A 22667-nucleotide genomic window follows, 5' to 3' on the forward strand; every position below is an offset into this window, starting at 1 on the left:
ATAAGGTGAGGTACGTTCCACTTCTCCCCAGGCCCCAAACTCTCTAGGCCTAAGGTATCAGCTGCCTCACTGAAACCAGTATGCTCTGGAGAGCTGATCATTAACTCTCCAATTACCAAACACCACTTAGGACTTCTTACTTATAAGACCTGGACCACAAATTGGTGACTAGGACTCAAGCTACATTGCCATTAACTGCAAAGCTGGATTCCACCTCTCAGCATTCCTCTCTTAGACTGGAATAATGCCACAATCTGTGGAAAACTACAGCAAAGCTACATTTGTGACTAGAATGGAGAGGTAAGAGGCACTGTCTCCCATTACCATTTCTCGGACTGCTCTGGTCTGTGATACACATTCTAGAATGTCAGGTTAGATTCAAGCATTACAGAACTTATCTCTACAAGTCACATATTACAATTCAAAAAGTCTAAAAAAGTAAATTAAGTAGAAACCATTAAGAAAAAACCCCAGCTAAAAGATTAGTTATGACTTTTATGCATGTCATGTGGCTTTTTTATTAGCAAATTTGAAAACAATTACTGTAAACCAGTAATTGTTTTATACTAAAGTCTGAAATGCTGCTTTTTTGCTTTGGGGTTAAAATTAAGTGTTCTTTAAATAGCAAACAACAAGTTACTTGTCACGCAGGGCGGCTTGCGGGTTCTCAGCTCCTGCTGCCCACATAAGAACGCAGGATGTGGCTAGGCCAAAAAAGAACACCCATGGAGCCATAGGTAGGGAAGTCATACTACTATAGTCTCACTGGAGGCTGGAGTCACACGACATGCGACCTGTTGTCCGCTTTGCTGCCAACCGACCGATGACTCTCCTCGACTCCCTTTCGACTCGACTCCCCAACATAGCTGCGGCAGTTACATTAGTGGCCAATGGCTCAATGGTTACAGCTGACAGCCAACTAGCCACAGCTGACGGCCATCTACTACTCGAGCCAGCACCTTTCCACATGAGGCCGAGAGCCTGGAAACTGCACTCCTGGCTCTGTCCCCACATTACTAAAACAGGCAACCATCAATGATGAATGATCATGAACCCTGGTACTAGGAACTTGACATCAGTCTTTCAACTTTACTGAGCACCTACTGCATTCTATAGAGGATATCAAGATGGAAGAAAAACAGAAAAAAACAGGCTCCTGGACTTGAATATTTTAATGTTAGCGCCACTACACAACTGTATGACCTTGGGCAAACTACTTAACCTCTTTGAACCTCAGTTTTCTTATTAGTAAAATGGAGATACCACCTCCTACTTTATAGGGCTATAGAAGCAAAAAAGGAGATCTTATATGTAGTGTACCTAATAGTGGCCTGCACAAAGAAGGTATTTAATGAATGGCAGTTACCACCTTAATTACATCATAATCATTACCACCATAATCACGCTTGAAGTTCAGAGTACAGTGTACAACTTTCCAGTGTAATTAGATGCATACAAAAATACACTAGTCCCCCCCGCCCCCCGCCACCTGTGGTCAACTGGTCCAAAAATAGATGGAAAATTCCAGAAATAAACTAATTCATAAGTTTTAAATTGTGTGCCATTCTGAGTAGCATGATGAAATCTGCCACCCCTCTTCGTCGTGACAGGACATGAATCATTCCTTTGTCCAGTATATCCGTGCTGTATATGCGACCTGCCCATCAGCCACTTCGCTGTCTCGGTTATCAGATTGACTGTTGCGCTACTGTGGTGCTTGTGTTGAAGTAACGCTTGTTTTACTTAATAATGGCTTCAAAGCTCAAGAGTAGTGAGGGTGGCAATTTAGATATGCCAAAGATAAGTTGTAAAGTGCTTCCGTTAAGTGAAAAGGTGGAAGTTCTCAACTTAATAAGGAAAAACAACCTCGTATTTTGAAGTTGCTAAGATCTATAGTAAGAACGAATCTTCTATCTGAGATTGTGAAGAAGGAAAAAGAAATTTGTGCTAGTTTTACTGACACACCTGGCTGCAATAGTTCCAGCCATAGTGTGTGATAAATGCTTAGTTAAGAAGGAAAATGCATTAAATTTGTGGGTGAAAGACATGAACAGAAAACGCGTTGCGCCAGAAGCATAAAGACTTCAGCAAGGGTCCCCTGAAATGAGTGACACCAAGCCATTTACTGCAGTCAGGGATGGTTACATAGATTCAGGAATAGGCTTCAACTGAAAAATATAAAAATTGCTGCGGAGTGTACATATGCACATTCACATAACTTTTATTACCATATGTTGTTAACAATTGTTCTATTTTATTGTTATTGTTATTAATCTCTTATTATGCCTAACTGTCACTTTATCATAGGTATGTATGCATAGGAAAACCAGCACATAGAGGGTTTGGTACAATCTGCGGTTTCAGGCATTCACTGAGTGTCTTGGAACCTATCCCCCTTGGATGAGTGGGGACTACTATTACCATCACAGAGAGTATCTGGACCAAGTGCCAAGATATAGAGCGTACTGCAGAAGAAGGGCACTCATGGTCCTTGATATGGCTCTTGCTCACATATTCTTACTTTTGGCCTCTTTCCACCAAACTACAGCTATAATGAACTACCAAATTCCCCAAACGAACTGTTTTTCATTTATCTATGCTTTTGCACATACATTCAGTTCTCGTTCTTCACAGTAGTTATGATCTAGAAATTCGCAGCAAACACTGAATTCATGATTACTGAACCATTGCTCCTAAGGGAAGGACAGAGTTAGGTTTCTGAGAGCCCTCTGTTCACAACACTTTCGTTAACTGATCAGTATAATACATAACTCTATGTGTGTTCCTTTTAAAGACATCTTATTTAATATATATTGTGGAAGTCATGTCTGAACGAAGCTTATGTAACACATGTATTTTCCCTGTAAGGCACATCACAGCTTCCTTGCACTTAGAAATACTGGACAGTACTTCAGCACTATGCTATCTGGACATTTTAAGCAGCGGAATTACCAAAACCAAAAAACACAAAAGTGCAAAAAACATGGCACTAAATATATCATGAAAAGGAAACTTGTTTATAGTATGAGCTGAAACAAGGCATTTGACTGTAAAAGCCTTGAGGGTAGGAATCACATCTTTTTTTGGATAATGAGTAAGTACTAGGTACTGCAACCAATTATTTCATGAATAATTAAAAAAAAAGAAATATTAATAGAACTGAACAGAAAATAAAATACCATAAAGTATCATAATATTAAGGGTAAGCTAATGTTTTCAGAAACTTTTATTTCAGTAACCATATGTATGTGTTTACTGAATAATGATATAAAACATTTTTTATTGTGGGTTCCAGACAGAAGTTTGAAAGCCGCAGGCCCAGGCCATTGATCTCTGGTCTGAAGTGCTGAACTGCTCTACTTCCGCAGTACTGCTGAAACGTGGGGGCGGCTTCAGAAACATGTGTAGTGCTTTATCGCAGCACAGTGCTCCCTGCTACTGGCTGATTTTGAACTTTGTGACTCCATTCTGAAGAAGAGAATATCCTCTTAGCCCCAACAAGGATGACATATCTACTTTTAAGCACTTTGCAGGTGTACCATTCATTTGGTACTTGAGTTTTCTTTTTCAATGAACATCTTTCCTAATTAAACTACAAAAACTGAGGACAGAGGCTATAGTAACCCAGTGGCAACTATATACGTACAAGATGCTTGATCAACATCCTTGCATAAACCCTTTTCCTCTGGCAGAGTCCCTCTTTTGGAATCAATGACTGCTGAGATCTGGCCAATTTAGGGACTGGAAAAGTTTTTGCTCTAGCGTTGCTTGACTGGCCAAGAAATTTGATTAACTCTGCTACCTCTTCCTATGCTGTTCTATCACTAGCTGGGGATGGTTTCCAGATTTGTTTTAGTATAGTATACAGCAATACACCCAAGGCTGTGTCTGTAAGTTTGTAAACTCTATTAAACAAAATAAGCTCTCATTATCTAATAAAAATAGGCTAACCTCTTTTGTTGGGGGTTAGATGGCACCCTTGTTTGATACCTACACTGCTCCTTAGGAAAAGTAAACTCAAGAATTTGCAACTCCCTCTAAATTGCTCTACTAGGTGAAACTATTCCTTTGCAGAAAGAGTTAACATTTTAAATATTTGGTAAATGCATAACTATTACCTATTTTACTTGGCTTTAACATGTGGGGACCACAGTATACAAAATACCATTTCAAAAAGTAAAACAATCTAAAGTGAGTTCCCTATACCTACAAATTCATACTAAACAAAAAGTAAACATTCATAGCTTACACAATAATAAAATAACACTTCTGCTACCTGCTTATTCATTTCTGTGATATTTATCCAGACTTTGTTCAAGCCCAGCTCTCCAGATTCAATCTTCTCAAGTTGTTTTTGTTTGCTGAGTAGTTCTTCATTAAGTTTGGGAATTTCTTGGAATGAGCTTTTCTGATTAGATTCCACTAAAAGCAAAAATAAGAACAATCATAAATAGCCATAAAGTTCCCTCATGGCTCTAAGATAAAAGAAATAATCATACAGTAGGAAAGAAGAGAGGTTAATAAAAGTTAATTTTGGGTGGATAAGACTGAATTCGTATCTATCAAGTACACTGTTCTTTTATTTATGTGAATGTACATCTTTAACACTAAAGCTCCCTTTTAACTGGGACTATTTCACTGTTGGCAATACAACTTTTAAACAATCAGATGGCTAAAAATGATGATGATGAATGTCAGCAGAAAGAGTTGGACTTGAATCTCAACTCTGTAACTTAGTAACTGGGTCTTGAGCAAATGATTCAAATTCTGAGTTCAGTTGCCTTATCTGTAATACAGAGATAAAATATACTTTACAGGATTTTTAGAATCAAGTGGACAGAATGACTATAAAGTATTAAACACAGCTGGCCAGGCATATAGTAATAAGTGTTAAGTATTGATCAGCTCAGTAAAGGAGCTTTTTGATTAGTCAATGAAAATTTATAAACCTTACTCCATTAATGCTCACGGTGAAAACGTTAAGTTATATCTCCAAGTGCTTAAGTATACTTTTATCCTATCTCAAACTGGTCAAATGCAAGGTGGGTTCTTACCACCTCTCAAGCACTATTGTGAGGACTAAGATTTTAAATCTTTTTTCATCAACAGCAGAGTATTTCTTAAATCTTAAATCAACCCAAAAGGTCAAAGTGAAACAACATAAAGGAACACGTTAGGTGATATTTGGCCTTTCCTTTGGGAAACAATGGTTTAGAGATTTGCCAGCCTAAAGGCAGAGGCCTGAAAGACTGCTTTCTCTTCTTAAAAAGTATTTTTCCTTTTTATGGAAAATAAAATATCAATAATGGCTGGTCCTCCAGAATAAAACCTACATCATTTCTTTTAAAGCGACAGACTGCCTGATTAATTATATGCTTTCTTTAAAACCAAAACTGGCACACAGAACAGATATAAAACAATTTACCAAAAAGTAAGCACCAAGACTTTTTTTGTTCATTTCTGTATGGTCAGCACTTAGAATATACCTAGCACATTTCAGGCACTATGTAAATATTACTGACTGGATAAATCTGGCCTTTGCTTACCTCCCAGCCATATTTTTCATCAATCTATATTCTAGCCAAGCATATTTTCCTGACACACCAACCTCTTTAAGCCTTAGTGACCCCGCACCTTCTATTCTTTCCGCCTAGATGCCCTTGGCTTGCCCCTTCATTTCTGTCACCTTTGCCAAGTTAATTCTTTCAAGATTCAGCACAATAAGCTGTACCCCAAACACCGCCACTTCTTTATTACTCCCTTCTCTACCAAGCACTTAACACACTGTGCTGTAACTATATACTCGTCTGTCTCCTCCACCAGACAGAGAGCTGCTTGAAGACAGGGACCAAATCTTATTCATTTGTTATGCATTCCCGGGCCCACCACAGTGACAGGTATACAGAACAACCCAAATGCTTGTCCAGTGAAATTGATTTTACGGTATGAAATGGAGATAATATTATCCTATTAAAGAAAACTTAACAAACAAAACTCAGCAAAAAAAAAATCCCAACAAGGGGCAGCCTGGTTAGCTCAATTGTTAGAATGTGGTACTCTTAACAACAAGGTTGTCAGTTCGATCCCCACATGGGCCACTGTGAGCTGCGCCCTCCACAACTAGACTGAAACAACTACTTGACTTGGAGCTGATGGGTCCTGGAAAAACAGACTTAAAATAAATACAAGTTTTTAAAAAAGACCACATATTAAAATAAAAACAAAAACCCATAACAAAAATTAAGGGTGGTGGGGTGACACTGCTACTAGAAACAAGCCCACTATTTGAAAATTCAGAATCTTTAAAAGAAATTAGATATTTTTATTCATTTTTCAAAAATATGTGCCAAAGGATTACTTTATAAAGATTTCCCTAAGTGCTTTAAATGTAACATTTGATTTATACACGGTTTGCAGCACTATATCCATCTCATACAGTAAGAACATTTTACCAGTCTAAACAAATGCAGCACTTAGCATTTCAGTGAATTTCTTTAACATATTCAGTTAATTTGCAAAGTATCAGGTTGGTGCAAAAGTAATTGCAGTTTTTGCAATTATTTTTAACCTTTTAAACCACAATTACTTTTGTACCAACCTACTAATTCATCCCACACATCTGCCATTCTTAGGTGGTCAAACATCCTAAGCGAGGGCAGGTTGGGGAAGAGTCTCTTTCCTGCAGTCTATACAAATTAAGTAGAAGGTGGGAGGGGAAGAGGAAGACAAACACATAAATAATTTGAGTTACAATTATTAACTAATAAACATATAAAGCTGGCAAGCCCTGCAAACACTCCTGATCCTGAGGATTGTATGAGCCAAGAGGGGATCACATTCACCATCTGATTTGGGGCTTTCTAGGAGAGACAAGCCAAATCAAGGCACTCTGATATATAAATGGGAGGAAGTGTGGCAAACAAACAACTTATGATTACTAATTTATATTCTTTCAACCAGGAAAGCAACTCATTTAAAATTTAGTATAATGATGCTTAGAACTTATTTACCTCTTTTCCTGATATTTAAAATCAGGAAATAAAGATTTCTGCATGCACCTTTCAGGGAGAACACATATAATGCCGATGGCAGTATTTTATAAGCTTTTATACTTTGCAATAAACTTTTATGTAACTATTCAACTTGTTATTGAGTCCCTACCACGTGCCCAGCTATTAACTCAGTACTAGTGCATAAAAAGACCCAGAAGCTCTCAGTCTATCATGGAGCGAGTGTTGTGACTATATGGTGTGATAGAGGCTATGACAGAGGAATGCCCAAAGTGCTTTGGTAACACAAATACATCTTCATGTTTTATGGATGGGAAAGTGAAGGTTCAGAAAGAATAAGTGACTTGCCTAAGTTTTACAGCTAGTAATGAGGAAGCCAGGATTCAACAGTCAAACCTTTTGCTCCTAAGACTAACACTCTTTCTAGTATACTCCAGGTACCAGACACCTACATCCTAATGTCCTCATTAGCACAAGACCATTTTTAAGTTCTGTACTAAATAACCAAACTGTTACTCTGCCTGTATGACCAAAAAGGTAATTTATTAATAGTTTCCTTCTCTTCCAAATTCTATTACTCTACTGTTTCATATTCGAGTGACAGAAAGGGCGGGTTGGGAATAGAATCTTCCTTAGAGTAACTGTGGAGATCTTTTGGAGTACCTGTTCTGGAAAAAGAATACTGAGCTACAAGTTTCAAAGCCAGATGGTACTTTTAGCTTAAGGATCAAGTTATTTCTTGATCACAAGGAAAGATACCAAGCCTATTTGCTTTGCTTTCTATTTCAGATATTTCAGCAACCCTACCTCATTTCCTCACAAGTGTCTTAGAAATTTATTGAGATAAAGAACAATGGACTCTGAGTTTCTCAAAAAAAGTATGAAAGCCAGCCCAGCAGATGGTGTTATTTGTGTTAGTAATTCCACCGTCCTCTTGAAAAACAAGAAAAATTAACTTGTTGAAATATATTTAAAGCAGAAGCATAATTCAAAGAAAGGTTATTTAACTTAACAAGAAATGACCTCATTTAGTCAAGACAATGGTTTTCACAAAAAAACTCTTATGCACGTGGTCCACCATGGTTCAGCCCATAGACTGACAACATGCCCCGAGCCCCACCCCCAGCCTCCCTCAGAAGTCCTGCTTTAGATGTTACAGGTACTGCCATTTCTATTGTAGCAAACCAAAGCCAACAAAGCAGCTGGACTGACAAACCTAAATCTGCTTCATTCCTCTGGCTGACAAATGTAGTCAGGGTCCCAGGGGAATGTTTTGCTCACTGACAGAAAGCAGGTTTTACAGTCCAGGGTACACTTCCTGGAATCTCTTGGATACAGTATTTCTAGGGATTGGTATTAACAAGTGCTCAATAAACATTTGTTGACTGCTTGACTGCCAGGTCTATTACATGTACAGACTTTAAATATGCATTTCTAAACAAAGAAATTCCCTAAAAAGCTAAGGTATAAGTTACATGGGTGTTCTGTAAACACAGGCACAGAGGAGTCAGAGAAAAGAATCCCTGTGAGGTAGAATTGAGCAATGTTTTGAAATGTATAAATAAATAATTGCTGTATGTGATGAAAACCAGCTGTAGCACAAACCTAGGAAACCCAACTAATTATGGACAGATGATGGCACAGACAGGTGTCTTCAGTGGTTATTTATAAACACTGTTTATGAGAATCTCATTTCCAAGTTATAATTATTACAGTGAAAACACTGGCCTTAGAAACACCTTGCAATACTGCTAAGAACAACCATTAAGGAGGGACAATACTAGAATACAAATCTAATTCTTTCTTACACTGTACTCTGATTCTACCAGTTGATAAAACAGATAGGTGAGGATGATTCTGGCAGAAAATTATGAGGTTACCCAATCCCATTCTCTGAATCAGAAACTCAGAAGAAAACCAAAGTTAGCATTTCAACATTTTTTTTCCCCAAGCAAAATCACTAAGAATGTCATCAGCACACTAAGGATTAGCTGTCCTTAGGTAAGGTTCAGAGCTTGAATAACTGCAGGCAGCAAAGAGAAGCTGGAATGGAGGAAAGCCAGGATGTTGTGATTTATGTACAAACTCTTAAGATGGGAAGAAAACAACTCTAATTCCAGTTCTGGGGCCAGATTTCTTTATGTCCTTGAGAAAGCCTGGTGGTCAGTTTCTGGTTGTGCGAATGCTGCTAAGGTTAGGGTGTATGTGATTAACTTGAAACTGGTTCCTTAGTGTAGAAAATTAACCCTTGAAACCTAGAACCAAAGATCTTTGTTTTGCTAAAGGAAGATATTAAGGTTAAATCTAGTAAAAGCTATCATGCAAATACACCTTTTAAAAAAGTACTTTGGATGTGAAAAATACAACTTTATAATTCAGGATATACAAAACTCTTTAACTTAAAAAAAATCTCAAACTTTAAAACTCACTCAGGAGACAAATATTTGTGACTTGGTACACAGTAAGCACTCCACAAATGCTATTATTATTATTATTATTGTTGTTGTTGTTGTTGTTGTAAGCACTCCATAAATGCTATTATTATTGTTGTGTCATTGTCGTCATCATCATCATCATCATCATCATCGCCTATCCCTTTGTTCCTATACAGTTTTTAAGGAAGAAATGGTCTGACAGACTCCCACGTTCTTTCTCAAATGTCCCTGTAAGGAAGAAGGAAATAGCCCAGTGTTGTCTCTGCCACTTTATACAAAGTTGCGACAGGTGGAAGTTAACCAAGGTTCTAGACTCCTGGACCTTAGCGTTGTTTCCCTTCTGTATCCTAAGTATTGACTACAAAGCCATTTTTCAGATGCTATTTGTCCTGATGGTGCATAAGCACTGTTTTTTTGTTTGTGTGTTTAAAACAAATAACTGTGACCGTATTCAAGCTAATAGCTAAGAAAGAGTATAAAAACGATGGAAAAAATGTATAATGTACAACTGCTTCGCCAGGGGGCAAAACTCTTAATTTAGCATGGTCCACTCTGTCCTAGAACCTAGAAAAGAATCCAAGATAATACTCTGAAATGTATGACCACTTACTTGTTCTAAATTTTTCCTTGAGGGAATCCAGATCCTCCTTGAGGGCAACTTGCATCCACACCAAACCGACGCAGGCCACGACACAGGCGGCAAGGATGACAAAAGCACAGAGCGGGTAACAGATCTTGCAGCATCGTAAATAGTCTCCCCTGGTCACAAGAACAGTCAACCAGGAGTACAAAAGTGATTATGAGCACAACTTTATTAGAAATAGCATCCATGTGTTGCCATGCAATTATCTTATTTAATGAATTTACCAGGGAACACAGGGTAACACACTTAAATCTGAATAGCAAGTTGAACATGACTTGTAAACAATATGACCTATGAAGAGTTCGTCTACATTGGGTACAAAAGTTTCAAACTTCGTAGGAAACAGTGGGAGTTCCTGTGGGCACTGCAGCTCACTGTCATCACCACCAATTCCCATCTTTGGAAACAATCTCAGGTTAGGAAAGTGTAAAGACCATCACTGCGCTGTAATTTACCTCTCTCTCTCAAATACATGCTCACTCCAGTGGACGCTCTTTCAGTTTATTGAAACTTCATAAACTTTTGAGCAAGTTTTACTGTAAATGGAATGAAAGAAATAGTAACTGTAGGTTTAAGTGGACACCTGGTGCACTCTAGCTTATTGGCTCAGAAGAAAGGAAAAAGAAAGTGGTTAGATTTCACACCAAACTTTAACCAGCACTCAAGGTCTAAACCGAACAGGGTAACCATTCCACTTGAGCCATTTCACTTCATCAGATCTTCACAACCCAAACCTAGGATTGCTAATATGGTGCTTTTAACAAAACAGAAGGACAGAGACACTCTAAACAAACAAACCTCAAAGGATTCAATCTCTTTTAGTACCCCAACTTTCTGCCTAGGCCTTGCTTCCACATCCTCAGCAGAATCTCTGTTTAATGTGCTCCCTGAGAAGGTCCAAGGCACCTTTAACGTTCCCTTTAGCTCTTTCCTAGCCTGAGCCCCAATTCCCGATGTCCTTAGTGCTCACTACTGGATTTGTTTTATGGCTGCACCATCTAAAAGTGGTTTGGGAAAAAACTGCCTCTTCTTTTTGTCCTCCACACTCCACTACGCTCAAGGCTCATACTTTCTACAGTATGTCCCTCACCACATTCTCCCATCACCAAGATTCAGGCTCATCAAGAGTATAAAAAATAAATAATTTTCAGTCTTAAGATCCTTGTCTCTCCTACACTTATAAAAAGGGCTAGTTCCAAAAGCTTCTCTGTTCTGATGTCCCTATTCTTAGCTCCTTTGCTACTCCCAACTTGGTCTCTCTGGGTTCTTGGCACATTCCCCAAGTCCACACTTCCACCCTAGATTCAGACCTCTTCTTTGTACACACTGAGAGAAAGATCTTTAACTTATCCTTCATTCAGAACCTGAGCTCGTCTGCTCCCTAGCAACTTTTCTCCCTCTTTGCCTTCCAAGGTCTACACTCCTTTTTCTTCCTAAGTACTCCCTTCTTCTCTTCAACCTGCCCCATTGGTAGTGCAAGGAGACGCTTTTCCCCATTCCACCCCTCACCAATGCATCACTTACTTGCCAAAGCGAGACCGACTTCCAACTACACCGAATTCCTCTTCCTCCTCAGAGCTGGACTCAGAGTCTGTGTCAGGAGGCTCAGTGCGCAGCAGGCGGTGGCCTGAGCCTTTCTTGGGCTTCTTTCTTCGGCTGTCCCCAGCTAAGCCAATCAATGCATTGAGCTCTTTGCGCTTTTTCATCTTCTTGTGTGGAGTGAGTGGAGCACCCACTCCTGAGCTGCCGGGTTCGTACCCGACGCCCAATTCTCTTGCTACCTTGGAACTGCCTTCCAGGGTGGGGGAGCCTGGGCCAGAGCCCCCTGATCACTCCCACCCAGTGGTGGGACTGACCAGATCCGCTGGGGACTGGAGATTGGAGCCCAGAGGAAACTGGAACTCAGATGGATGGGGGAAGTCACCTAGAGATGGCCAGGGAGCTGGTGATCCAAATGGATAAGGTCCTGGGCATGGAGTGTTAGTTGAAAGGGTGATAAAAGGGTCACTTTTGTCTCCCAAAAGGGATTTAAAAAACCAAGTCAATAATGAGCGACTCTCAGCCCTGATAAGTAGATAATATTTCTAAGGGTGACCCAAGAATTGGGGAAGGACATACAGATGTGTTTTGGACTTCCGGGGCAGGATTTCCAATGGAGAGGGAAAAGAAACGTGTTCTTGAATGGGAGGAGAGGGAGAGACGCGGAACCGGGCAGCTAGTCCCTCCCTAGTTGGAGAGGTGGCAGCAGGAGGGGGCTCCCGGCCGCTCCAACCCGCACACAGCCTGGGCGCCGAGAAATTGCCCCGGGTCTGGGGTGCTCACTGTCCTTCGGCCTCCGTCCCGAGTCTGAAGGAAGCCCGAAACCGAGAGAGACCCAGAGCCTCGCTCAGACGGCTCGGTTTGAGAGGAGCCAGTCCAGCGTCTGGGGAGACCCCAGCCCTGCGGTCTGGGCCTAGGGGGCGCGGTGCGGAGGGACGACGGCGGCTCAGCCCACCTGAAGCGCTCCCGCCCAGAGTTTGAGGTGTTCCGACACCAGCGACTCTTGGCAACTCACACGTGCCGCCTCCACTCCGGCCACGACTCCGGCCCCAGCTCCGGCTGCGTCCAGGGCTGCTCTCGACGCGCTAGTGGCGGCGGAGGCAGCCGCGGGATCCAGCCCCCGGCCATCGCTCCAGCTCCAACTCACTTCCCCTTTGGCAGCAGCCGCCGGCGCCGCCTGCCAGTAAGCCACGTTTCCATTGGCTGCCCGCCTGGTGACGTCACACCCGGGAGCGAGTGGTGGCGGGAGGCGGGGTGTTAAAAGGCCCAGGTTCAGGCGAAGGCTGGGTCCCACCAGCCTGTTGGGGAGGCACCGCCCCCAGAGGGGCGTGCCGCTCGCCTGAGCTTGGGAGGAGTTTTGTTTTCGGAGGGACGGGGGTCGGGGCTGGCAAAGCACCCAGCTGCTCGATCTGCTTGCAAAGTTCCTTAGTCGCTCGGATCCCTCCCTGTGAGCTGGACCTGTGAGCTGGACTTACCCAGCCTAGAGGCTCCGCCCCTCTGATTCGCAGCTGTTTATTAAAAGTTTAGGCGTGTTACAAATTCATGACCTGGTTAAACACAGTCACTCATGCCATAAATATTTATTGAGAGCTTACTATTAATACGTGTCAGGAGCAGTTCTAGCACTGAAGATACAGCAATGAGCAAAATAGCCACTGTCCGTGCCTCCCTGGGTAGGAATGCCAGATTTAGCAAATAGAGGACACCTAGTAAAGTTTGAACTGAAGATAAACAAAGAATAGTTTTATAGTGTAAGTATATTCCACGCAGTATCTGGGACATCTTCATACTTAAAAATAAATTAGTTTTTAAATCTGAAATTCAAATTTAACTGGGTATCCTGTGTTTTATTTGCCAACCCTATTCTTGCAGCTTATATTCCAGTGGGAAGAGAACAACAGACAAGCTAGTTAAATGTCAGGAAGTGATAAGTGTTATGAGGAAAATTGAAACACAGGGGGATGGCGAGTGCCTCTGTGATATAGGGACTTTGGTTAGATACTGGGAGGAAGACAGGGAGTGAGTTGTGCAATTGCCATGAGGTGGAGTGACCTGGAAGACTTGGTGTGGCTGGACCTGAAGATCAAAGAGGAGAGAGGTAGGAAATGAGGTCAGACAAGCATCAGAGGCCAGATCGTGAAGGGTCTTATGGACTGTGGTGAGGACTTTGCGAAACCATTGGTGCTTTAAGCTGAGAGAAGACATGCTTTGGCTTAGATTTTAAAAAGTCAGTCTGGAAACTGTATGGAAAAGAGAATTGGGAGAAAGGCAGGGACAAAGGAAACCAGTTTGTTACAGTTCAGATAGAGATGATGATGGTGATAGCCTAGGGTGGTAGTAGTGGAGATGATAAGATGATGAGCATTCTGGAGGTAGAGCTAACAATATTTGGTGATGGATTAGATGAAAGGTGTGAAAGAAAGAGCAGTAATGGATGACTCCTGAGTTTTGGGGTGGAACAACTGGAAGAAGGGAATAGCCATTTACTGAGGTGGTGAAGAGTAGGTTTGAGGCAAGTTTGAGAAGCCAATTCAGTATTCGAATGGGCTCTTTGCTATATTCATTTAAAGTTTTGGGCAGAGGTTGGGGCCTGAAATATAAATCTAAGAGTCATCAGATACAGAGCTAAAGCAAAGCGCTTTGACCTACCTGGAAGAAAGTCACTTGAAGTAATTTTTACACCCGTATTCTTATTGTGGCAATTACTGTCTTTGTTCAGGGATACCCACCCAAAGCCTGGGCCTGTCTCTTATTTGTCTTTCTGTGTCTAGCCCAGAGGCATGCATCTAATAGCAATCATCTGATAAACATGTGATGCTTGCATAAGTGGGCACAGTTGTACAGAGGAGTTTTGGAATCAAGAGATCTGGGATTAAATCATGCTTCTAATACTATGTCCGTCAACATGGAAGCCACTTAAATTCTCTGAGCTTCAGTTTTCCTCTCTAAAAAATGAAGATTAACATGTATTTCACGTGACAGACAAATAAGATGATGCTCGTGAAAGTGCTTTTGAAGTTCCAAATGATGGTGCAGTTATTTTGTTTTTATCCTCTCCTTTTGTTTCTAGAGCTGTGCTACCCAATGCAGTAGCTACTACGTAGCTGCATACAACAATAAAAATTTACATCTAACTTAACATTAAACAAAAAGTTTAAATTAGTTCTTCAGTCTTCCTGGCCACTTTGCTCCATAGCCATATGTGGCTAGTGGCTATTGGGCAGCACAAAATAGTACATTTCCATTATTATAGAAAGTTTTATTGGATAACTCTTCACTAGCATCTCTCTGAAGATCTGGGGATGGACAGGAAAGGGTCCTGATTTCAGGAACCATTTCCCAAACATCCTGCGGTAGTGAGAAGCCCCAGGCGTGATAGGTGGCTGGCCCAGGATAGCTCTTCCCATGGCCCTCCTGTGTTGTAGGTGCCACACTCTCACTAAAGGAACCAGGGGCAAAGGAACGCACAGGGGTGAGGCAGGGCCATGGGTGCATCATCCAACTACAATGACTTCTGGTTAACCAGTCCCTGCGCTCCCTCTCTGCAGGTGGAGACCTCCCCCAGGACTGGCCAGTGGGGGGAGGCTAGAGAAGTAGAGTTGAGAGCTAAGCGGATGCTTCCGCTGGATCTGTTGTTCAGTCCTTATGTCTGCCTGTTTGTCTATTGATCTATAGATAACACCCCTCCTTTGTTGAATAAACATCCCATAGGATGCTGAGTCACCCTTTGAAAGCTGCTGGCCAGGTGTTTCTCTTCCCTCAGAAGCTCTTGGCTCTTCTCTGGCCTCCTCCCTCAGACCTGGAACCCTGAAGGCCAGAGATTAAGCTAACCTCTTAGAATAAGGGCTTCTGCACTAAAAGCCCAGGTGGCCTCCTATACCAGAAACTTTCAATATTGTGACCCATCTTTTCATTTGGGGATGTTTATATTATCACCCTGTATCTGTGGAGCTTTGTTATCCTTTCAAAACTTGTCTGAAATGCAATGTGAGCTTGGGTAAGTCATTTGCAGTTCCAGTGCTTCAACTTTCCTGTCTATAAAATGGTAATAAGAATATTCTTTGCCCAGCCTTTTACTCAGTGCCTTTTGGGGGAGGAAGTGGCATGACAGTGCTTTAGTTGCTGTGAAGTGTCATGCAGGGTGGTGATGCCTACTGAGTCCTCCTAACAGCTCTGAGGAAGGTGGGCAAAGATGACTTCCTTGTGCTCAAACTTCAATCCTGTGTAAGTGGCCAAATTTCAAGATCCTCTGCTGCCTTGAAGACTCCACAGAGCACTGTCACTTGGGAGAACTGAGGCACAGAGGTGGAGCAAACCTGCCCAGGGTCATAGTTAGAAATTGGATTCAGAGTTCCTAATTCCTGGGCTGAAGCTCTTTAAGATGTTAGAGTCCACTTTCCCCTGGGATCTAAGCCCTGAACTCTGCCACTGGCAGCTGTGTGATCTTGGGAAAATTACTGAGCCTCTCTGGGCCTCAGTTTCCACTTTTGTAAAATGGTAGCAGTAGTACCCAAAACTGGCTACATAATTTGTGGGGCCCAGTGCAAATGAAAATGTAAGGCCCCTTGTTAAAAAAGCAGGAAAAATATTTTTTTCCTTTTTTTCATTTCTTGCTCAACCTGTCATGCTATTCATTATTCACTATTCAGTGTTGTGCTCCCTTGGGCATGGGGATACTCACAGGGGCATGGGACCCTGCCTCATGACTTGTCATGCACCTCCAACCTGACCCTCCCTGTGCCTGCATCCAGGCCCCAAGACAGGGGAAGTACAAGGAAACAGGCAGCTAAGAACCCACTCTGGGGAGGCAGGGGTGGGGAGGTGAAGAGAGGTAGGACTCCCCGTGAGCTGAGGCTCCAGGTCCCCAGTACATGCTCCATTGTTCCATCAGACTTCATTCACAAAACACAAATTCAAAAATAAAATTATTAAGAATTTTAAGGAGTGGCCGGTTAGCTAAGCTGGTTAAAGCGTGGTGCTGGTAACATTAAGGTTGCCAGTTTGATCCCCCCAAGGGCCACTATGAGCTGCGCCCTCCTTAAAAAAAGAAAAAAATAATAATTTCAAGATGGCAATCGCAGAGCATTAAACCCTTCTCTATTTGCCTTATAGAAAATGCTGCTTACATCTACGCCAAGAACTCTCTTTCCCATCATCTTTCTTGGTGTTTTGCTATGGTTAAACAGGGGGAAGGAACAGAAATGAATATTTAAAATTATGCATACTTAGGTATCAGGCATTTTGGTGTTACTCCTCATTGCTCATCCTCACTAGGCAAGCATTTTATCCTTCTCTAACTGAGAAGGAAATCAATGCTCAGAGATTGCAAGAGGCTTGCCTGGGGACACACAGGACATCAGTGGCAGATGCTGAGGCTTGAATTGGGGTCTGTTTGCCTCTGAAGTCTGAGTTCTGCACCTGGTGTCCAGTGCCATGCTGGCAGAGCCTGCTGCCTGGGACCCCTGCAGCTCATCTGGGAAGGGCCCACCAGCTGAAGCGGTTTCCTTCTCCTGGCATGGCCTCATCTGCTTCCTCCAACGCGTTCCCCATTCTTTTTGCTGCTGTGCTGGCAGCTGCATCCTGTACCCTGAGTGAGGCCTGAGGACAATGGTAAGGGGAGGGATTGGGTGGTAGGAAGGGGTCAAGCTCCAAGCTAAACAATAGTTTCTCTCCCGGTGGATCCCAGGGCAGCTGGAAGTAGCAACTGATTCCCAGCCTTATTGCGGCCAGTGGTGAGGGCTGCCCCGCTGGGGTTCTCCTATCCCAGTCACAGCCTTCTCTGAGTTGCTGCTTTTTAAGAGATCCTGGTGAGTGTGTGTGTGTGTGTGTGTGTGTGTGTGTGTGTGTGTCTGAGAGAGAGAGAGAGAGAGAGAGAGAGAGAGAGAGAGAGAGAGAGAGAGAGGAACAATACAAATGTGATCAGCACCATGACATGTGGTGCAGAAAGGGTAGTGATGACATCACAGAAAGTTTTTGTAAAAAGGTAATTTTTCATCCATCCATCCATCCATAGTTATTGAGTACTTAATGGATCCCACACCCTAATCTTTGTGCTAGAGCTACAACAGGGAAGAAAATACATGAAAAAATCCCTGCCTGCATGGAGCTTACATTCTAATGAAGGGAAACAATTCATAAATAAGATGGATAAATATATACAGTGTTGGATGATGAGTAAAATGAACCAGGAAAGAAGGACAGGGAGTACTGTTGAAGTGATGGCAACTTTTGAAGTGACATTTGAATAAAGACCCAAAGGAGAGGAATTTTAACTTCTGAACCTGATTGAGTTGTACGGGACTTTGTCTCCTGCATAAAAAACTAGAAAACTGCACAAATATATGAAACAACTGTTCAGACCTTGGACAACAGTTAACACAGGACTGTGATTCCTGAGAGAAGAAGAAAAGCAAGGTGAGCCTGGTGACCATCCTAGCTTTAGTCTTGAAGGCTTTCTGGAAGAGCATGGAGGGGAAACCCAAGTAGAGTACAGGGGTATTTTTGTGTTGAGGATAAGAATATTGAAGGCTGACACACTAGAATTTGCAGGGAAGTGTACCAGAGAGGAAGGAGCTACTAAGAAAAGAGCCCCAGAAATCTGTATAGTGGTCTCCCTTGAATCTTTGTCTAAATACTAAGCTGTGCATGCACAAGGTGAAACTCCATGGGTGTGGGCAAATAATAACTACTGGGAGCTATAATTTCCAGAGTTTAGACCTGGCTGGGAGACATTCATGTTCCAGCTGGCTAGAGTGAAGAGAACTTATCGAGCACGTGGGGCATTCAGTAGAGACCCTCAAAAGGGTCATAGTAGTAGGGCTAATGTAGCCTTCGAGTAAAGGCTACTCTAGAGCTACCTTAATAAAGCTTTAAAAGATGGTAAAGCTGATTGACAAATAACTTAATTCCCTGTTAAACAAACTTCAATATTCTTTAAAGGAAGGAAACAAAATTCAGATACTCAATAATGGAACATTCACAATATCCAACATCCAGTAACATTCCTATATGTGGAGTGATGCTGGACTTGTTGATTCTGTACTAGTTCTGAGAGCTGAGATAGGAGTGCTGGTGTGTCTTCAAGAGGTGACGAGAGGCACTTACAAATCAGTACTATGGACAGAGACCTCACCAATTCATTTCTCCTTAGGGTTCAGGCCAAGCCAGGAAGACCCAGTTGGAATCTTTGGCAGACCAATCCCTAAAAACTTTGACGCTCCAGGCTTGAGGAGCCCAAGGACAGGGAAATCCCATATCAGAAGACTATCAGCCCTGATCTAGCCTGATAGGATAACCTCAGGATTGCTCTTGCCTCCTCCCTGGTCTTCCTGCCTATAGGCTCACCCTACCCTAACCTCCATTTCATCCCCACAATACTACCAAAACAATCTTTCTACATCTCGAATCAGAGGCCTCAGATTTCTGATAAAAGATGGTTTGGGGCTGTGTGTCTTGTTCCACCTCTATTTAGATCACTGATGTCATAATTGCTTTGATGGAGTCTTGCTGTCCAGACAGATTGAAAAAGTCTTCAGACCTAGGGAATGGTCTTGACCCAGTCACTTTCCTAAGCTTCATTCCACCCCTATGACTGAGGCTCTTGGAGGTGGCTCAAGATCTGTATAGTTCCTTCGTATTGTTTTGCATAGTTGCCTAGTTCTCATTCTGCTCAGCAGTTATCATTAGCTACCTGTAGGCCCAAACTTTCTCGCCTTTTGTCTTCTCCTGTTAAGTTTTCCTGAAAAGCCCTTATACCTCTTTCACCTGAATAAATCCTTGGTGCTCTTCAATGTTCAGCTTAGGTGTACTTGATTCTGGAAAGCCTTCCTTGATCCCTCCCAGGTTGCCTAGGTATCTCTTCACCTTCTTCCTCCTCCTCCTCTTCTTAATTGACACCAGTTGCACAAAATTGGCTTATCTATAATCTTGGCTTACAACACCGACACTGTCATCATTAGTCCTTCCACTGACCTCCTGTCCTCCCTCTCTCCTTCCCTCCTTCCTTCTTTCTTTTCTCCCTCTCTGCTCTCCTTCCCTCCCTCTCTCACACACAGGATCTCACAACTAACCCAAGAAGTAACATCAACAAAAATTACATTTAGTCATCCACCCGCTTTCCTTATCTCCAGATAAACACCATCCTGAAATTTGTATTTGTCATTTTTTAAATTTTTCAACATGTACACATACACAAACACAATGGTTTTTGTTTTTGTTGTTTTAGTTGTTTTTGAAATTTATAAAAAGAGTGTCATGCTATATACAATCTTCAGGGATTTGCTTTTTTCTTTTGATATAAATGTTACCAAGATCCATCCAAATTGTAGTATGCGCTATAGTTAATTCAGGTTTGCAACTACATATAAAATATTCTTTTGTGCAAATATATCACAATTTATTTATCTTTTTTCCTGTCAATGATTTTGGAGTTGTTTCCATTATTTTCCTATTATGGATAGTATTGCTAAAAATATTATTGTACGTGTCTCCTGATGCATGTCTCTTTGTACACTTACACACTTACACGTACATATCTTGAAGTGTAATTTCTGGGTAGTAGAGTATATGAAAATTGAACTTTACAAGATAACACTAAATCATTTTTCAAAATGGTTGTGCCAACTTACACTCCCACCAACAATGTATAGTCGAATGATTGACTCACATTTTCTCTAACATTTGTTATTGTCAGACTTCTTAATCTTTGTAAAATGAATAGGAGTAATTGGGATTTCACTGTAGTCTTCATTTTCATTTACCTGATTACTAATGGGTTAAGCAAATGTTTATTAAAGATATGGTTTTCTTTTCCATGAAAAGCTTAATTGTGACTTTTGTTCATTTTTCTATTGGTTTTCCTTCTCTGAATGATTTGAGGTATTTTATAGATTATAGGTATAAATTCTTTGCTTGTTATCTGTTACAATTATTTTCCCCCAGTTGGTAAATTATTGTTTCTCTTTCTTTAAAATGTCTTTTATGAAAAGAAGTAATTATTTTAATACAGTCCAATTTATTATTCTTTTTTCTTTTTAATTTTTTTATTGGGGAATATTAGGGAACAGTGTGTTTTTCCAGGACCCATCAGCTCCAAGACAAGTCATTGCTTTCAATCTAGTTGTGGAGGACGCAGCTCACTGGCCCATGTGGGAATCGAACTGGCGACCTTAGTGTTATGAGCACTGTGCTCTAACCAACTGAGTCAATCGGCTGCCCACCTTATTCTTTTTCTTTTATATTTTACTCTGTTTTGTAAATTGTTCAAGAAATTATTCCACTGGTCAAAGTTATAAAGCGATTAACCTATGTTTTATACTAAATGCTTTTAAAGTTTTATATGATCTATTTTGGTTCTTAGCCCATCTTGAATAGATTTCTTTGTGTATGGGGCAAAATATGGATCCAATTTCATGCTTTTCATTTTTGTCATATGATAGGTCTATTTTGGGATTGTCTATTGTAATCTATATTGGCCAATTTGTACCATCACATTGTTTTAATTATCATAATTGTATAATACATTCTGATAAGTCATAGAGCAAGTAACTCCTCTGTATTTTTCAGAAATAGCTAGGATATTCTTAGCCTTTTTCTCTTCCATACTAATTCACAATAAGCTTTTCAAGTTTAATTTTTTAAAAGCCCTGTGGGGATTTTGATTGGGGTTGCATTAAATCTAAAATTAACCACATTAAGTATTTCTATTTAGAAACATGTGATGGATATTGTCTCTAATGTTTTTCTCTAAAGTTTTTTCTTAACTGCTAACTTTGGAACAATGTCAGGGCTATATAGAATATCCACAAGAGTAGAAAATCAGCATCTACATACCATTCCAACATTTGCTGCAGCTCTCCATATTTATATAAGTATTAATATGTTCTTTTACTCTGAACCATGTGAGAGTAACTTGCTTTTAAATTATGAAATTTTACCCCAAAATATATCTGCATATGACTCTCAAGTACATGGACATTCTTCTGTATGAGCTCAACATAATTATCATATTCAGGAAATTTAACATTGATGCATTATTATTCTCTAATATACCATCCATATTAAAAATTCTCCAATTTTTAAATTTTTTATTTATTGGGGTGACAATTGTTAGTAAAATTACATAGATTTCAGGTGTACAATTCTGTATTACATCATCTATAAATCCCATTGTGTGTTCACCACCCGGAGTCATTTCTCCTTCCATCACCATATATTTGATCCCCTTTACCCTCATCTCCCACCCCCGACCCTCCTTACCCTCTGGTAACCACTAAACTATTGTCTGTGTCTATGAGTTCTTGTTTCTCATTTGTTTGTCTTGTTCTTTTGTTGTTTTTGGTTTATATACCACATATCAGTAAAATCATATGGTTCTCTGCTTTTTCTGTCTGACTTATTTCGCTTAGCATCATACTCTCAAGATCCATCCATGTTGTCACAAATGTTCCTATATCATCTTTTCTTACCGCTGAATAATATTCCATTGTGCATATATACCACAACTTCTTTATCCATTCATCTATCGAAGGACATTTTGGTTGTTTCTATGTTCCAGTTTTCTCTTAATATCTTTCATAGTTGATTTTTTAAAAATCAGGATCAGATAAAAGATTTCACACTGTATTTAGATGTCTTGTCTCTTTTTTCTCCTTTAATATAAAAGAGTTTCCAGCCCATCATTGATCTATGTGAATTTTGTCTTTCATGATATTTTTGAAAGTACAGGCCAGTTGTTTTGCAAAATGTCCTTCAATTTATATTCAAAATGTTTATGCCAATATACACACCCACCAGCAATTGTATGATTGTTTGCTCATGATTAGATTGATGTTAAACATTTTTTGCAGGATTACTCTATCACTGAGATGTCCATCTCTGTATCACATATTAGGACACACAATGCCATTTGTCTAATTATTGGTGACATTAGATTTGATCACTTGGTTGAGGATGTATCTCTCAGTAATGTATTATAATTATTTGCATATGGATCTTATACAACTTTTAGTTACAATTATGGCCCAAGTACTTTATAGTTTG

The 22667-nt window shown here is 40.8% G+C and overlaps 1 protein-coding gene across 2 annotated transcripts in view; it reads right to left on the minus strand.

Moving 5' to 3' along the window:
* The window catches only part of EFCAB14 (EF-hand calcium binding domain 14), a 33061-nt gene extending 20266 nt beyond the window's left edge, over positions 1-12795 (minus strand). For both annotated transcript variants that reach the window (XM_033113918.1, XM_033113917.1), the window contains exons 1-3: positions 11613-12795; positions 10056-10204; positions 4277-4422 (exon numbers count right to left, since the gene is read on the minus strand). In XM_033113918.1, coding sequence (XP_032969809.1) covers positions 4277-4422; positions 10056-10204; positions 11613-11794 — 477 coding nt within the window. In that variant the 5' untranslated portion in view covers positions 11795-12795. The remainder of the gene's footprint in view (positions 1-4276; positions 4423-10055; positions 10205-11612) is intronic.
* Positions 12796-22667: the final 9872 nt, after the last annotated feature.

The sequence above is a fragment of the Rhinolophus ferrumequinum genome, chromosome 9 (assembly GCF_004115265.2).
Source record: "Rhinolophus ferrumequinum isolate MPI-CBG mRhiFer1 chromosome 9, mRhiFer1_v1.p, whole genome shotgun sequence".
NCBI lineage: Eukaryota > Metazoa > Chordata > Mammalia > Chiroptera > Rhinolophidae > Rhinolophus > Rhinolophus ferrumequinum.